The sequence below is a fragment of the Grus americana genome, chromosome 6, assembly GCF_028858705.1.
Source record: "Grus americana isolate bGruAme1 chromosome 6, bGruAme1.mat, whole genome shotgun sequence".
NCBI lineage: Eukaryota > Metazoa > Chordata > Aves > Gruiformes > Gruidae > Grus > Grus americana.
The window spans coordinates 20,451,912-20,470,863 of NC_072857.1; the positions used below are offsets into that span (position 1 = coordinate 20,451,912).

The window sequence follows — 18,952 nt, forward strand, 5'->3', positions numbered from 1 at the left end:
TGGTGTGCCAGTCAGAGAATCAAAGCGAGCACAGGAAGGAGGTGCCGCAGTCAGTGTGATGGCCCATCTCCAAGCACTACCTTGGGCTCCAACCTTTGCCCCACCTAAAGATACCCAGGGCCAGGTCCTGAACCCTCATAGCAAGATCAAACCTATCGGACAGCAAAGCATCAGGACTGGGATGCCTCTTGCGATCCAAGCCCTGTTCCACTTGAGTCTCTGGTCAAGGATGCAGCAGTATCATCTCTCTTTCAAAACACAGATACCAGAAGTATTTCTAATGCTATGGCCCAAGATTTGATTGGGTCTACCGTAACTTCTTTTTAGCTGGAATGTTAGATGTTTGGTAATCTCTAAAGACTGGTTGACTGGTAGCTATACTGAAATTTTTACTCTGTGATAAATAATAAAATAAGCTAGCAACTAACTGCAAATATACTCTCACCAGGTTTTTGGCAGAGATTAAAGTTCCGTGGGTTTACCTTTATTTGGAAGCATTGTAAATTTGTAAATATGATAACATTACCTTTATTTTTTAAGGTCAATTGAAGTAGATTGCCTCCCCAACTCTGCAACAATCCATAGCACCTAACAGGTCGGTCTCTCCCTCTCTCTGTGTTAGAGACTGTAGGTATACATTAAACCACTTTACGCACTACTTGATACTTTATGCATGTTTATACATATCACAGCCAAGTGAGTGATACTCCAGCTCTGTATAAAGATGTAGATTTAGTCATTAGAGAAAAAAATCCTTTAAAAATTACAACAGTAATAGCACAACTCAATACAACTAATCAGTTATAAGTAGTTTTAATGATTTTTCACTTTTTGTATATGATAATCCTCAAAGTAGCATTCAAAAATATAGTGCAAAATATTTATTCATTTTATTTACAAATAAAATGTGCAGTTCAACTTCTTATCCTCACCACAGTAAATGTTATTTTTCTATGTGATGAATAGAAATTATGAGAAGCATTTGAGAGACAAAAAGTTATTTTTAAACCTAAGAACAAAGATCTTCCCTTCAGTTATATTTTTGTAGAAGTTACACATTATTATTTTTTTAAAAATTGCTTTCAGTTAAAAAAAAAAGTCCAAGACAACACTAAAGAATTACATAGGTAAGAATGTTTTTTTTTAAACCTTAACATTAATTTTGCTGTGGCAATCACAAAGCAAAGTTCTTATCTATATAGAATTTTTTTTTTTTCAGCTTAAACATAGAATCTTTACAATGGAATGCTTTTTCCCATCTTTCTATACAAATTGCCTTAAAAGGAAAAAGTATTCTAGTATCTTCCTTTCCCTCTGATCAAATTACAGATGCTTTGGTTAAAGAGCGTTTCGTGTGCAATAGTGTTTTAACTTGCAAGGCAGTACTCCTTTATTAAGTTGGTAGAATTCCACTAGCTGGATGAGATCAGTGAATCTGGTATGACCATCATCAAGGGTATAGAATAGCTTCCCATCATCTTCCAACTGTAAAAATAGAAAAACAAGGTAGAATAAAATCCTCTTTTGCTGTGGTATTTCTTCCCGATTGAAATACTTATTTGAGAAGTCTTCTTGTAGACCAAGACATTCAATCTTATGACTACTGAGAGAAGGAAAAACACATTCACAGCAAGATCAAAAATAAACAACAAAAATAATGCATTCTTTAACTTCCCCTTTAAGTTAAATGGTACTTGCCTAAAAGGACAGAACAGTTAAGTAAGTCTAGGAATATTCTTTCTGCACTAACAATACTACTTTATGCCTTTGCTTTGGAATGATAGCTAGAGTTAATATGAACACTGAGGTTTTTTACAGAGTGACAAGAAACAACCAAGCTTCAACTTACTCATGGATTTCAACCTTTGCTCCACTCACATTCTGTGTACCCGCTACATTTTGTGTTGCTGATTTTGTAAGGTGCAATGAAGCTACGCAGTAGTGTACCGGTGTACTAGATGATGTTTGCTACACAAGAAGCTGCCCACTGTAAAAGTAACGTGCTTGATGTACTAATACGTTCTTTGTTGTAGGAGAAAGAACTGCTGCAGTTCCAAATGCATGTATTAACATAGATACAGGAGAGAAAGAAGAAACTGTAAAACATACCCTGAAAGATTACTTTTGACTTTTAGATGCTTAAAAATTTACAACCGGGATTTCCCTATTCTAGGTTACTGAATATTAGCTCTCACACAATTTGTATTGCACTGCTGACTATATACTTTCTCAGTTTATGTCCTCTACTGCTGTTACATCTACTATCAAGAAGCTTCAGTGCAATACTAACTGATTAGTATTCATGTAAACAGAAGGTAAAAAAAAAAAAAAATCTATTTAAACCTTTTTTAAAAAGAAAAGGGAAAAAAGATACTTTACAAGATTGAGAGAGTAGTGAAGAGAAGATCCTGAAGTAGGACTAGCGTCGAGTAGCAGATGGTCTACTAGAGAAAGATGCAACTACCCTACTTGAGTACAGGGGAACAGAGAAGACATAATTCACTCTCTTATCTGTAAATAAGATTTCTCATCTGAAGCAGCTGTTGAACTGCTTATGACTCCTGGTTATTCTAGCCCTTTCTACCATGCGTAGAAGTACTTTGTAACTTCTTTATTCTCAGACTTTGATCAACCCAGGTCAAACACTGCTAGTTAAGGAATTACCAATGTGTGCCTGTGTAAATTCCTTGTGCTCCAGCCAAGAACCTGAAAATGGATTATCATCCATCAAACTTTCCTTATGCATGCAATTTTTCTGCCAACACACTGAAGACAAGGAAGAGTTGACAATTGAGATCTCTGTTGACTGGGATTTCATTTTTAGCTTATTTTTCCCCCTCCAAGTTAATCCCAAACCTTGAAGGAAATACCAGACAGATTGCTAATTCTAAAGTAATCTATATTTGCAAAGTAAAAATTTGTATCAAAGTTATGTTGCCCAGGAACTTAACATGTTCTGCCAGCTAAGGCGGCTGTTATGAGAGAGCAGTGATTGGAAAAAGATAGTCCCAGAAATGCGTACCAATTCTTCTTCGTTCGCGTGGACTACAGAACAGCTAATTTCAGCATAGACTACACTGAAGTTACCTTGTATCAGCTCAGAGTAGTAAAGCTACAAAATACATTTAAGCTATCAAGTTCTCCAATTTTCACACCATGGGATCCCAAATGTATCCCAACTTTTCAACTTTTTACAATCAATTCCCTGCCACCCACCTGCCATACCTGTTGTACATGTTACCAATGTTAACATGATGCATCTGTTAATGTGGGGGCAGCTTGAATTGGCAGGCTGCATGCCCTATCTGAAAGGAGACATTTTTAAATGCAGGATAACCTGAAGCAACCTAAGGTGTAAGACAAAAAAATAATACATTTAGAGATTGAATTATTTTTAACTTGTAAAAAGACCTGCTCAATGCCATTGATTTATTTACATTTAGTAGGAAAGTTTATCTTCTCTTCCCAATGACTGGAAAAAAGCAAGAATTTAGAAGAACAGTAGGATTTGAAATTCAAAAAGGTAACCTTCATCTCCAACTAGTAAGCTACCAACTTACTGCAGTAACACAAAATGCCTTGCTTCTTAGAAAATGATAACTTCATTTACAAGATCAGCAGCAACTGGAAGCAAACCCTTTCCCTCCCACTCAAAAAATACTTTTCTGAACTCCTTAAAGAGTATTGTTCTAGCAAAACCAGAGCATGTGGTAAGTCAAAGTATTGAGAATGGCATGAAGGGTACTGAATGCTACTGGAAATTAAATGACAGAAAGGACTTGATTAGGGAACTAACAGTTTCCATATTCACATTCTCTCTCTGGATTAAGTTGTTCTCATTACAGATTTATTTTTTCTGGTAATTAGCATAGGATAAATTGCTTTACTTCAAAAACAATAATTTTTTTTTTCGTTCAAGTAAGACAGGTTTTACACTGAAGTGGTACAGATCTTCTAGACCATCAGCAGGAAAAATTTACCTAACTCTGTAGACAATTTATGTCAAAACAAACACTTCCTAGTTCCTCCACAGATCCTACAACAGGAGAGCAAGGTTTTAGCACGTGTGTATACGTTCCGTTCCTCAAATGCACTGCTTACATCTGCAGAATAACATTAGAAGTGACTGGACAATTTTTTCTGAAGGGAAGAGGAGGATCATGCAGCTCGGAGGAAACTCAAGCTTCCTGCCACATCTGCTCTTACAGAAGAGAGGGTCTGTTTCCTGATAGGGACAGAAAAAGTGATCTCTTAAATTTGAGACTTAAATGACATCCCAATGAAGTGGAATCATACAGTATTTGTACGGAGTTCAGAAGATTTTCTAAACCACACAATGGCTATCCCAAAGTAAATACTAGAAGCGACCACCGTCAATAGAAGCACACAGATCTTATGCCTGGGATTCTGATCACAGAGCAGACACTGATGCTCGCATGAGACCCAGGGCATACCTATCACTTTTGGATGAAGGACTCCTCCATTGTTTGTACCTAACTAACATTGATGCACTCCTTTCCTCCTCCCAAATAATGCTTCAGTTTTATTCTACAAGAACTTTTTTAGGGGAGAATATAAGCTACAAGCCCTAAGTAAGGCATACAGAAATTTGGTGAACGATCACCAGATTAGAAACAAAAAAATAAATGCCACTACACTCATTTCTATTGAGAAATGACAGAATCTCCTAGAAACTGCAGCAGGAAGAAGCATGGGGACTAGAGTACTATGTGGTCTGGAAGAAAGGTTCTTATGAAGAGAGAAGAAAAAGCTATAGGTCTGCTCAGTTATGTCAAGCATCTGTGGCTAAAACACATAATGCCAAAGTGTTTCTCATCTCAACAGAAGCAGCCTGTAAAGAAAACAGTATAAACCACCTCTGCAGGAGCAGAAGGGATGGGGAAAGCTGGCCATTCTGGTAGGAGAATTGGATGGCATCTTCAGTGAAAACTGACGGAAATATGACTTCAATTTAAGAGATCTCAGCTTAACTATAAGTAGCTGGACTAAATAAGGATATAATTTTTTTTTTGCTAAAATTGTGCCCCTGAAGAAGACTTGGACATAAATATACCACAATAACATGAATCAAGAAGAGAGGTCAGAAAAAAATGTTTGACTCCAAATATTAACAGTAACTTTCCTGAACAGATGAGTCAGTGAGATATATACACACATCACAGGCAGTCCACCTAAAAAGATGACTAAAAAGAAATTGTGCATATATTGAAAAAAGAAAAGGCAATATGACGTTTATTAAAACATGATTTTCATGCCACCAGGGTTGCTTCTATTCAAGTTCAAATAGATTTGTCGATTTTTTCAAGGCACCTTTTAGGATTTCATAATACTAGTCAAGCTTTATAACAAATCAAACAGCAAAGCTCAAAAATGTTCAACTCTACTCAAGCATACTAATTATTTTTAGTGATACAGCTATGATGTTTACATCTTCCATGTAACAGCAAAACAAAACAAAACAAATCTATCACTATTCTATCATAATTATTCAAACGTTTTGTTTTATAACTGTATATATAAACTGAAAAATTTACTTACTGGTACAATTTGAAAATGCTTTATTTTTAATCCATGACTCAATGACAATACAAATGTTTTGGGGTTACTTTGGCTATCACGTACAAGGAATACCCTAAAAGAGATTGAAAATTTTCACAGTGAGATCACTCTGGAAAGCCTTTTGTAAATATCCAGTTAAAACTGTTGTAAATTCATTACAGTAAGAATTAGTGAAAAGCAAAAATAATATTATGTAAGTTATGTTTTTAATCAGTATTTCTTTGCAAATGTGTCACTGGAAATACTTTTTCTTAAATTCTTCTTCACCTTCTTAAATTCTTCTATTATGTGAAAAATATGCATTCTCAGAATGAATGGTGCTGTAGACATTAGTTTTTACACTGCACAGAATTACAACACATCTCTTTAGACAAAAAAGCACCCTCAAAGTTTGTGTTTTGAACAGAACTTTTCTTTGCGTTCTGACAGTTACCTAAATCACAAGTGTTATAGGGAAAATTCAAAAGGTAGTTGAACAGGAAGCTTACAGAAAAGGTAATGAAAGACATATCAGAATGATTTTCACATCTGGACGATATTCATAAATGCACACTCAGTTCTGCACATCAACAAAATTCCCACTGAGACAGATGAACACTCTGCTCACTTTATAGCATCATTATTCAAATCACAACACTCTCAATGGCCAACAGTGGCATTGCAACTAGTTCACTGATAACTTATCCCAGTCAGGTTATGGACCGACGTCATTTTGCCATAATCCTGGTAGGATAATCTGGTACAGGCAAAGGATGATTATCAATATGAGACAGCTTTCACTGAATCACTGGGTTTGGAATATCAGCAGAGAAGAACCTTTTGGAGGACAGAGGGAAGTACCTGATTCACCGCTTTGTAGGGGAGAGAGTCTGAACTGTTTGTACTGTGCAGGTCTGGCACAGATATAGCTAACCCACGTACCAAAGAAGGGAAATGGAGAGACAGCCATTGGCAAGCATGCTCTTCTTTCAGGGCACAAAAGAAACGGGCAAAATGGGCTCGCAGGTATCAACCAAGTGAGCAACTAGTGGCCACCTACTTTTGCCCAACCACATACCAGGAATGAGAGCACAACTATTATATGAAAAGAAAGGATTTCAGGAGAAGAAAGCTGACAGGCTTACAGTGGATTTTCACTAACCGCATGGACAGAAGCTATTAATTTCATCCTCAAAGTTTTTAAGAGTTCTATTTTTACAAAGTAAGAAAATACCTGGAATTAAGAAATTTGGAGTGCATGATCATTAACATCTCTACCAAAATCCCCATACAGTCTAATTCGGAGGTCTGATACTAATTCAATCATTAAAGAGGGATAATTGCCAGCTCAGCATACGGATTGCCAGAGCACACGCAAGTATAAGGACAAATCAGACTTCTCAATAGAAGACTCAGGCTTTCCTAACAAGCTCTCTCTCACCACCTAGTGGCCCTTCACCCTCTCCAGGGTGAATGAAATTTTTCAGAGCACCGTTAGATAGACCCTTTGCATAAACTCAAATCTTTTATGTGTTTGTCATTAAGGACTTGGCATTTTGTTTTATATAGAAAAATGACGCTACAAGAATCTGCCACTTTGCAGATACACAAAATGAGGTCTCTACACCCAAATACTGGGATTCGCATTAAACAATACACAAAGTAATCACGTTGAGTAGGAAAGAAAATACAGGTTGATTAGGATTTATGTTTCCATTCATCAGTTCTTTAAAGTCCATTTTCTTACTTTTTTCCTTGTTTTAACAGCAAAGATAAGTAACATTTGTTCTCCTTCGCATAAAAAGATCTTTACTCTTTTCTAACCTTATCACAATAGACCTACTTTAGTTGTCAAAAAACTTTTAAAAAGATCACTTTATTATGAAGAAAGGGTTGTAGTTCATAGAATCTTAGAAATGTTGGTTGGAAGGGAGCTTTTTAGACATGCTGGATGACTCCAAACAACTGCTCCTTCATACACTTACAAGGAATTCTCTGAATGACCAGTTGCATTTTGTCATGAGCCTTTTGGTAATGCTATTATGCCATTCATCAATCAGATGCCAATCAGTTTGCAATCCTGTCAACTATTTAGCACTGAAAAATCTTCAAATTTCCTTTAGGGGGTAACGTATGAAATCTACAATATTGCTACATAAACTTCTTTAAGAAAGTTGGTTTTACACCAGAACAGTAGATCCAAAAACCTTATTCCTTCATAGCACACCTTAAGATTGTTGCTGTCCCCAATTCTGTTATTGGGTTATTCAAATACTGAGATTACTACAGATCCTTCATATAACAGTTTCTTCATCTTCTATAAACCATCATGAATTGCCTATTTGTTGCTATATACATTCTTTTAGCCCATCAAAAAGCACAGCATTTGTCACATGCTGTAATGTAGTCACGACTTCATTGTAACTCCTGAATATGGGGAACCTGGTCTAGTGGAGGGTGTCCTTGACCATTGCAGGTGAGTTGGAACTAGATGAGCTTTAAGGTCCCCTTCCAACCCAAACCACTCTGATTCTATGTATCTGACAGTGTATGAGCGCTCATGTTACCAAGTTCTAATCAATTCTAGACAGTCCATGTAAGAGTATCATCCTCACCAAAATCACAATGCATATCTACGAATAGATCCAAGAATATAATCTAAACAACACTGTACTAAACTAATGTTAGCAAGCTATTCACTTTCGCGTCTCAAACACTATTGTTCTTTGCTTGCCAAATCTACTGGGTTTCATTTAACCATATGTGTGTGCACCCACTGAAACACACTGGAAAATTATCAGCCCTAGACTGACATACTGCTCAGAAATACATGTTGGATTCATCCCCATGTCCCATCCTTCTCATGTGACAAGTGTAAAAATGAACACAGAGTACAGAAGCAGTTTCAGGATGATTAGCCAGGCTTAAAAACAGGACCCCTGAAATGAAAAAAGAAGAAAAAAATACAAAAGGGGAAGTCCAATTAGCCACCCTTGCTGACTATTACTATTTTTGTCTCCCTTTCCTTTCCATTGCTTTTTTTCTCCCCTAGAGCCATTTCTGCAAATGTAGAAAACAGTATTATGACATACTTAACCTAAACCTGAAGGAATTTAACCGGTAATCTGATGTTACAGATACCTAAATGAAAACAGACTCAGAGAAACTTAGAGTTTCATAGAATTACTTGTTGAATGAAGGAGGCCCAAGTTTACATTTAATACAGGAGTAAGGATAAAAATACGGAAATGAAAAACAGGAGGATTTGAACATAAAATACCTACTTGCTTTGTCATTTTTTTAAAAAATTAATATTTAAATGAGAGAAAAATAAAACTCTTATCCTAATGTTTATAGTTTACCATTAAGGGATAATAAGATTTTTAGTCATTTCATGAGGAAAAGCATATATTTTCAATGGCTGTCCCTGCACAGTTCCTCTTCGAATAAGGTTAGTCAATGTTTTCAGGCTTGCTTTCATTCTTTCATCACTAATAGATACAAAAGACACTGGTGCCAAAGTTGACAGTTCCCAGAGAATATTGTGCAAATACAGAGCTCAAGTGCCCGGCTCTGAGCGGACATAAGTAATCTGTCAGTGACAGAATCGAAGTGTTAGATCACTGCTTTATTGCTTCCAAAAGATATAAAATAGAAACCAACTGATCCCCAGATAGCCCTATATAAAAGAATTTTTATTTCTATTAGGTAAGTGCAAAATCTTCCTTCCTCCATCTCCCCCCAAAAAGAAGTAGATGAAAATAGCAGTTGTTGACTAGACATGTGTGTCTCAGAAGAGTTATGTAAAGAATTAACTTACCCATCTACAAGTCCATGCTGCAAAATAAGTCTCTGAGCCTCTTCTCTAGAGATTTTATGATGAAACCACGACTGAGATCTGTGTATAGCTGTAGAAAGAAAGATCTTTAAAATACATTTTGCCTTTATTGGAAGAACCAGTTATTGCGCTTCTCTGGCAATGAGTTAACTCACACATACCCATGTTAGACATAGCAATAGGACTACCATGTGAGTTGAGTCGTAGACACCCTCTTCTCTGTATGAGACAGAAGTAAAAACATGATTTCAAAGCTTTTTTTAAAAAAAAATAAAAAAAATCAGAAAATACTATTCTGATAAAGCAAAGGTGTTTATACCCGCCATGCTAATCCTTCTTCAACTGCAACTGAAAGGGCTTCTGTTGGATTTTCTATAATTCTGCTTCTGTGTCCTGAGAAATCCATTGCTACTAAAGAATTTTCTGAAATGCTTCTCTGCAACAAAGAAAAATAAATTTAGTTTATTCATTTTTTTAATAGATCCATCATTTAAAAGTGAGCTTCTGAGAAAACAGTACGTTTTGTAAGTGGTGTTTGAAGTGTCTGCAGTGTGTCCCATCAGAGTCAAACTCATTTTACCCGAGGGAGCATTTGTAATTCCAGTATGCTGCTGCAAAGCTCAATTTTACAGTGTAGCAGGATAGATCACCTTTTTGCATTATGGCAATGGATGATAAATACATTTACCATAATCTCTATTTATATTTTTAACTATAACTAGCCCTTTGCATGTCAAAACAAGTCATGAAACTGTTATTAAGTTGTCCAAGTAAAAAAAAAAAAAAAGATAAAAATTTTTTTTTTCTCCCAGTGAAGATCAAGTTTGTAACAGTAAAATAAAAAGCATTGAATTTTGACGAAACAGTCTTAAAACTCACCAAAATACTTCTCAGAAACCAAGGTTTGCAAAATCAAGTTTAATATGGATTGTAATGGCTCAAATGTTGGCAGACACTGGAATATCAAACAATTAAAAGAGCATTCTAGCACTCTAGAAGTTAAAGTAACATCTGGAACACAAGAGGCACAGATTTCTGTAGGGTTAGCAAAGCCTCCCAGTCCAAAACCAAAGCAGCTCTGTTTTGTTCCTGTTTGGTTACAAGAATGAATATAACTAGAAATGGAAGACAGCAATTCTGTAGTTCACTGTAATTCTTGAGACTGTAATCTAAGGGCTGGCTGAGTAACTGTAAGCTGTAAAGAACTTAGCAAAAGTAAAAAAACAAGGGCAAAATATGAGAAAACGTTTGCCTCCAGGAGAGCGGAGGGAACTCCGTGTAGCTGACATGGTTGTGAGTTTTTGAGTGAATGTGAAACATGGAAGTGGTTCCCCTACGAAGTATGGTCATTAGCTTGTGCACTTAATTCCCAAGTTTATCCAATGTGCTGTTTCGTTCATGAATTATACACAAATAGAAAAACAGTGCCACGCTTAATACTGGTTATAGATTCTGCCTGTGTTAGAAGCTACATGAGCTAAAATGCACGCAGCAGTGAGACAATCAGTAATGGCTCCCAGATCCATTATAAAAGCAGCAGCTGGATATTGTAACAGCTTCACGTAACAGAAAGTAAAGACACGGTCAGTGTGCCGTGCTTATTAGCAATATCACTAAAAACTATTTTCGTGAATACCTATAACAGCAAATGCATACTTTAGGCATTTTAACAGCAAGAACTATAATAAAAGCTCACAAAATCCACCATAAAATCACTGCCACAAGTCCTGGCAACAAGTAATTTTACCTAATTTAGCCAACAAAAACCACAACAGTGATATAAATCACCCATGCAAAAGTCTGAAATCAAATGACTCATGAACAACTGGAATAATGTAAGGACAACCTGATCCAATCCCAACTATCTGACTGAGGAGATGGACACAGCATCTAGTATAAGCTGTTGTTCCTCCAAAACCCAGTTCTGCCAAATTATGGTGTTCCTTTGAAGTCCAGTCAATATTACACCAGCTGAAATTAATCTCAAGTATTTAATATTTCATATTAAAAAAAAATAATAAAATGGAATTATTACTGTATACCGAAAAGGATTGGTTATAGCTTTCTTATTCATCATTTACAGCATGTGTAACCTTAAACACTTTGCTTCTTTTTTAATGCATTTATAGTTCTGCTGGTCTGTTTTCAAAATCCTCTTTCCATTCTTTTTGACAGTGATAATAAGCCAATGAACTCCCAAGATACTGGAGATTTGCAAAGGGAAAAAGCCTGTTAACTGGCCTGAACTACCAGATTTGTATTAGGTAAGTAAATTAATTAATTAGCTCTCTACCCAAACCTGACAGCCCTAAAGATTTCGGCAAGCATTCGCACATGCAGAGATTTGCAGGATCAGGTCAGTAGTATAACTGTTACCTAAAAATAGCATGATGGCAGAAACAACGTATTTATTCATGGAGCTACTGTGGGACATACCATAGGTGTTACATTCAAAGGGCTGCAGCCACTTCTACCTTGATATGGTTGCATGTAATTCTGATACAGCTGCATCCCATACTAAAAGCAGAAAATAACATGGTTAGCATTTTAAATTATAAACCTAAGCCAAGTCATTTTTTTTCCAGATGTAAAAGATAACACATGCTTTTCTTTACCGTTAAAAAACAGGGACAAACGCTGTAAGGATAAAGAAATGCACATCATCATTGTTGCTGCTGCCTTTATAAATGCACACTCTGCATTAAATACTACCCATTTAATACATCAACTGACCTGTTCCTATTTTGTCACAAACAGACACATTTTAAAAACAAATTAAAGTTCCCTTCTTGTGTTTTCTTGTAGCTTTGCTGAACATTACTCAACAATCTCACTGAATTCAACATGGTAACATATAAGCATATGCTTAATGTTAAGTTTATGTATCTGCAGGACTGAAGTTTCAAGACATAATCCCATCTCCTACAATGATTCCAGTAATTTGGTCTCTCTCTGTTGGGATGAAGAAAAATAAGCTTTCAGAGTACAAAATTGATATTGATATTGCATGGGACTAGAATTACATTACTTCTCTACTGCATGGTATCAAAATTTCACATAGTAAAGTAAAGCAAGAAGTTAACACCACACAGAAAAATTACCTTAAGCAACCTAATTGCTGTCATCCAACAGGTCCTACTTTGTTCATCATCTGCACAGAGCTGTTTCAGGTCTCTGGTTCCTCCTGATTTGTTAGGCTAGAAGGCCACAGCACATTTTTTTAGCATTAATGCATATCTTGAAGATAATACCTGTTGAAATAAAAGCCACTAATTCTCCTATTTTATAACAGACAGCTGAATATTGTTTTCAAAAACCTTAAAGAAACTTAAGCTTACCTAAAAACTGTGGCTTGCTTTAATATGTATCAGAATAATAAGCTTGTACCTTAAAGCAGAATCCATAGTTTGTTGGTGCTCCAGAAATCTTTTTGCCTGTCAAAGACATGTACATATCACTATTGCTGAATTCACAGAAAAACTGCAGATGCCTTGGCTCCTAAAAAGAAGAGCAATGTAATACAGTTAGACTATTTTTAGCCAGCCTCTCCAGATAAGAAACTCAGAAGAGTATAGTAGTTATCCTGTTCCAAAATAGTCTTACATACTGCAGTTTTAACTGTGACATCATGAAATCTAGAAAGAGACAACTCAACATCAATTTTATAATGCAGAGAAAAAGCACCTCAAACTAGTCAAAGAGTTCATTCTTCCAAAGAGAGAGAAAAAACAAAGTACAAATGATATCATTTCTGGGAAAACATCCACTAAATTCAAGCCACAATAATATTAGAGTAGGAGTCAAGTTTTGAGAGCAGTATGCATTTCAAACATCAAAATAAAATATACTTTCATAATCTGAAAAACATACTGTAATAATTACTGCCCAGTAATTTCTATTTCTAACCATTAACTCTGTCCTCTAAGGTTAATTACGTCAAGGAAGCAAATGAAAGAAATTTGCTGAAGGATACAAAAATAGCTCAATGAATACTGTGGCAGTTAACACAGAAAATTCAGAACAAGAAAAAGCATTGTTTTAAAGTAGTTTATGTAAAAGGTGTCAAGTCCAATGCACCCTATTTAACATAATCAGGCTTAAAGTACTGCCATCAAAAAGTTGAACTAGTAAAATGAAATCCTGCCCAGTGACAAAATTTGAGAACTCTCAAAATCTTCTGGTAAAATCCTTTCATATACAGGTTTTTGTTTATTTTAGCTAATGAAGTATTATGGCCACTTTTCAGAGCATCTACTTATACTTCAGAATTTTAACTACTATTTGAAAATTCATTTTAAAAGGGTACTCTGTTAACTGATTGGAAAAGTATTAACCAGAATGAAGCAAAGTTACCAGGCAAAAAGAAATTACTGTTTCTAAGACAACATCTTCCCAATTTTATATCTCAATATCTCTCTATATTTTATCTATGATAAATAGATTTTTTTTTCCTTTTTATAAGTCAAAATTCAAATTTTGGCCATTATTACAACAAATGATAAAGACATATACATTTTCTCTAACTTCATAGTCCTGTCTTTTTTTGCCTCTTACCTTAGATGTACCTTTAGTGGAAAAATAAAGGCCAGATCTTCTCAAAAGAAAGTACAATTTTTTCCACGATTTCTTCCCCGGCTCCTTTGCATGCAAATAACCATGAATCTCAGGATACGTGCTGGAGCTTAGAAACATCTGAAAGAACATGCATTTTTCTTTTCATCTGAAACCAGCTTTCTGTTTCATTAACATACTCAGACAGGACTAAGGGGAATAAACCCCTAAATCCACTATCACACCACAGTAATTCAGTTATGATTGCATCTAATCCCATTAAGAGTACCTCTGATTTAAAGTGCATAGAATGTTACACAACTCCAAGGTATGCTAAGCGAGTTACATATAAATATGGAACATACGGTTTGAAATGAGAGCATTAGTTACGCAATATGTTGACTTCAGCAACAAAACCAGTGTAAGAAGTTCTGATCCCATGCCTCAGACCCTATTTATATAAAACTGCAAATCAATGCTACCAAAAGAAGAAAAATAAATAATAAAAAAAAGACATTTCCCCCCTCTCCTGTGTTACAAAGCAGATAAGGGAACTGATCTGAGTTAAAATTAATTCAGCAAATAAATCACAAAATCTGAATCCCAAAACCATGCAGGTCAGGCAGATATTACCACTTTCAAAAGGAGGGAACAAAGGTCTCAGGACCTGAAGTGGTGCTTAAGTAGAAGCTTTAGGAGCTTTAGCTGAACCAAAACCAGCAGAGGCTGGGCCAGTCACCAAGACAGCTCCTGTCTGTGCTCAAGGTCATGTGGCAGAGAATATTGAAAAAAGCCGCATCAGGAGGAAGGAAAGAGGACTTAAAAGTCTGGGAGATCAGCCATTTTGCCACCCTCACACACCATAGAAAAGGCAGAAAGATGTGGATAGACAGAGAAGTTCACTAACGTGCTGGGAGAAGCTAACTGATGCACTGCCTCTACTCAAGGTATTCAATGGCTTCTCTTCAGCTGTTTCAGCCAGACGTCGTCAGAGTGCAACACAGCTGTTGTCTTGCTAAGACAAAGTACGCAGTTTTACTCAGTCTGCAGAAGTAACCACTAAAAGCTGGAAACCATGTTAAATTTATTCAAATTCCAGGTAATGCATTTATTTTTATGAATCTTCTTCCAATAAAACTACTCAGAACTATGACTCACATCTAAACAGACTAACCTAGAATTCTTCCATTTCCATATATGCAAAGGAATCTGTGCTGTGTTGTTAAGCTCTTCAAGGAACCTTGCCCCAGACTGGCCTGCAGAATCATAAATACCATCGAGGCTTGTACAGACATAGGGAACAAGAGATGTTCTGGCTGATATCTGCAGCTTTCATTGCTGCATTTCCCTCCTGTCCACTGTCACTTCCAGAAAATCTGATTTGAGGACACGAAGCAACAGACAACCAGGCACAAGGCAGACCAGACCACGCGCAAGACAGGCCAGTACCAGATTGCAGCTAAATGATGACGTGAACGGGACTTTGGAAGTATACCAAGTTCTTTGGCCACTAAATAACGCAGTCCAACCAAGATACACAAGGTTTCTTTCACTTTTATTGTTTTCCTACCTTGCAGTCAGAAGCATGACTGTACCACCTGCAGACTGTCCTGAGCTGGTGTGAATGCAGTAGATGGGAGTGCCCCAGCCCACAACTAGGAATGAATTACAAATACCTTCACCGCTATTCGCCGGAATAGTTAAACTACATCTATCTACATGTGCTGCTGGCACACAGCTGTGTACAAATGCAGTTTAAGCTATTTCAGCTACAATGATTTGGACAAGTAGGTCCTGGTAGGTGTTCCAGCCTGTTCATCTTCCCATTTGCCACACATTAACAGGTTCACTGATGGTGAATGTAAAGGCTGCATTGAAAAAGTATTTTAACTCCATGAACAAATAAAATGGAAGGTTTAGGATAATCTAAAAGAGTCAATGTATGTAAAGCCAAAAGAGCATCTTTTTAGGCTTTAGTATCTTTGCTGAAGATGAAAGGAGTGGCTGGCTCCCAGCCTGCACAAGTATCTTCCCCAGGATTTCTGCTGTAAGAGCTTCAAACCAGAGCGCTGTCATGAAAAATGCTTTTCTTACTCACAAGACCAAAGTGGATGAGCAATACAAAGCTCAGCTTTGACAGTCCCTGTCGTACCCATGCTATCAATTAAAATAAAGTAGCAATAACGCTAGGAAAAAGGCAATCCCAGATCCATCTTTTTCTTTCTAAGACAGCTGAGGACTGTGTGAGAAAATATAGCACGAACAAGCTGTAGTCAAAACCATTAACTGTCACAACGAATGAGCAGTAAAAATATCTCAGATTGAGAACTGAACATCTGTAATAAATACCTAAAACTAAAGATAGCAGAAAAGATAATTTCTTTAGGTCTTTTTGTTGTGGGTTGGTTTGGGTGGGGTTTTTTTGTTGTTGTTTTGTGGTTCTCTTTTTAAAGGAAGTACATGCAAGTTTATTATAGGGGGGAATGGATTTCTGTTTATGCAGATCAGAGGTAATCAAAATAATAATAAGAAAAAAAAGAAAAGTCCTTAATATAGGAAGAAGAAGTGGGGAGAGATAAATGATGGTATGCTGCAGACAAGGATTACTGGTCACACAATATACAGAAATAAGCTTGCACCCTCCCCCCCATGCAGTGATCTATATAACATGGTGTATAGGGTGGTGTCAAATGTTACCACATCTTTCAGATACTAATACATGACAGCATCAAGGACTCGATTATGATTTGATTAGATGTAAAACCAGCCAATTTAAAACCAACCTGAATAAAAAAAGCAAATAAATGTCTTTTGTTAGGGAAAAAAAAAATAAAAAAAAAATCAATCAACAAGTGAAAAAATAACACAGGAAAAATATTGCACTGGTTTGGATTAATATGACAGGAAAAAACCCACAGAAATACTAGACATCACTGGATGCAATAAAGATTGAAAGCTGCACTCCTAACTCTACAACTTATTTGTCTGCACCTTCACCGCTTTCAATGAAAGAATGGCTGCAGTTGTGGATATAACAACATTTGCTGTGGTGGAGACTTCTTGAGCACTACACACAATTTTGGGGAGTGGAATTAGAGAAGCCACTATTTTCCTAAGACTCTGTGAATCAAGTTGGAATGTGATGACTGATTTCTCCAAAGATGTGAAGACGGGCAGCCATGATTCAGCCCAAAGCGACTGGGAATGAGCAGGATTTTCCCCTGAACCTGCTGATAAATTTTGGGGGCACCAAGGAGTACCAGTGAGGAACTGATACTGATTCTCACTATTGCCTCCTATAGACTTCAGTCAATCTGAGGGGTTTAGCCTGGGAGAAAGGCCAGCAAAACCCAGTGTGGGAGGTGGGTAAAGGCCACGGGCAGACTAGAACATGTCTAGGAGACTGAAATTCAGCGTACGGCTGCTTCAGCCTGAAGACTGGAACAGAGTCAGATGAGAAGCTGGTCAGGCAAAGAGGGACTTGCTGTGGCAGACAGAGTCAAGAAATTAAAGTTTGAATCTTAAACCTGTGAAGGTAGAATGGGAACAACTAAGAACATGGGGCAACAGACGACAATGGGAAAAGGGGAAAGGGAAGGACTGTATCAGTAATTCTACCTTTCACAAAATTATGAGTGTTTGTCTTAGCAATCCTGTTCTGTATTTAACTTAATTTCTGCATATATAACATTTATTTTCTATATTTGTTTAGGAAAGACATATGGTCCCTTCTTTAATATATTCTACATCAGGTGAAAGATTTTTTTCACTGCTCTGGAAAACGGCTTGGACATGTGCTATCTACATTAGCTTTTTTTAATGTATTCATATTATATGTAAAAAGCTATTAGAAAGAAGCAGCCAAATTGGTCAATACAAGACTTGAACTCTGAACTGCAAGTCTACCTACAGAACCTGAATATCAATTGCATCTATTAAACAGTGAGGAAGCAGGGGGGAATATGTCTATTCTTAAAACCAGAAAAAAGCGTAATTACCCAAGTAATTTCAACCGTCTATTTTGAAGACGGCACTGTTATATTTAAAACAGTGATTGACATACTGCATAGTGAAAAAAATTCTGCATAGTGAAAAAAACCAAATACAATTAAAGATTAAAAAACAATTACAAAATTGGAGAAATGTTATTCACAGACAAAAAGAAAATGAAAGAAACAAAGGATGAAATTATGCCCCTTCAAAGTAATTTAAAAAAAATAATATTGCCTTCAGTGAGGCTAGGATTTCACCTACTAACTCAGAAGGACTCAATTCTGTCAACAGTATCTATGCTGTGCAGTCTATTCATTGGAAATACTGTCATGAATAAGAATACAAAAGGATCTAGTAGGTACATAAATTCATCTAAAATAAGAGTTGTTCCAATAAGCAGACAATGTTTTAAACAAGTCACAAGCCCCATTTAAGATTACATTCAACAAGAATTTCACATCTGATTAGCGATGTCATTTTTTGCCCACCTAGGAAAGTTGCTAATTCTCAAAAACCAAACAAATAACCCACCCCAAAATCTGAATAGAGTATTTCATTACTATAGGAGAGGCCTCAGATTAAAATCTTCATACTACATTCATTTTTGACATGTTTTAAAGCATCCAATCTGCAAAAATAACCTAAAGCAAGTTCCAAATGATCCACGCTGCCTACAAGACACATGCATACAGTGTTGTGTCTCAGAACAGCCACACTCTAATCAATATAGTGACATACTTCTTTTCTTTTTTTAGGCTAAAGATCTTGGCAGAGATTAAACCTCTCTCTTTGGTATACATAGACATTCGGTGTATGTCAGACATAGTAATTTTAATTAGCACATGCTAAATGGATAGGAGACAGGTAAACTTTTTTTGCGTTTGCGTTTTTGAGGCTATTTAGATGCTCTGGTTTGAAGTCATCAGCCAAAATACTCACTCTTTCACTTTCAATAAAAGTCAAGAAAAACATACTCGAAAAACATTTTACTTGCTTACAGCTCAATCGACA

The 18,952-nt window shown here is 36.4% G+C and overlaps 1 protein-coding gene across 2 annotated transcripts in view; it reads right to left on the reverse strand.

The window, feature by feature from the left end:
• Window positions 1-788: 788 nt before the first annotated feature.
• GRB14 (growth factor receptor bound protein 14) overlaps window positions 789-18,952 on the reverse strand; it is a 67,681-nt gene continuing 49,517 nt past the window's right edge. The window contains exons 6-14 of one of the 2 annotated variants that reach the window (XM_054830345.1): window positions 13,952-14,089; window positions 12,785-12,895; window positions 12,499-12,594; window positions 11,834-11,914; window positions 9,717-9,833; window positions 9,559-9,616; window positions 9,380-9,467; window positions 5,560-5,653; window positions 789-1,485 (exon numbers count right to left, since the gene is read on the reverse strand). In XM_054830345.1, the coding sequence (XP_054686320.1) occupies window positions 1,339-1,485; window positions 5,560-5,653; window positions 9,380-9,467; window positions 9,559-9,616; window positions 9,717-9,833; window positions 11,834-11,914; window positions 12,499-12,594; window positions 12,785-12,895; window positions 13,952-14,089 (930 nt within the window). In that variant the 3' untranslated portion in view covers window positions 789-1,338. The other variant, XM_054830346.1, reaches the window with a different exon arrangement.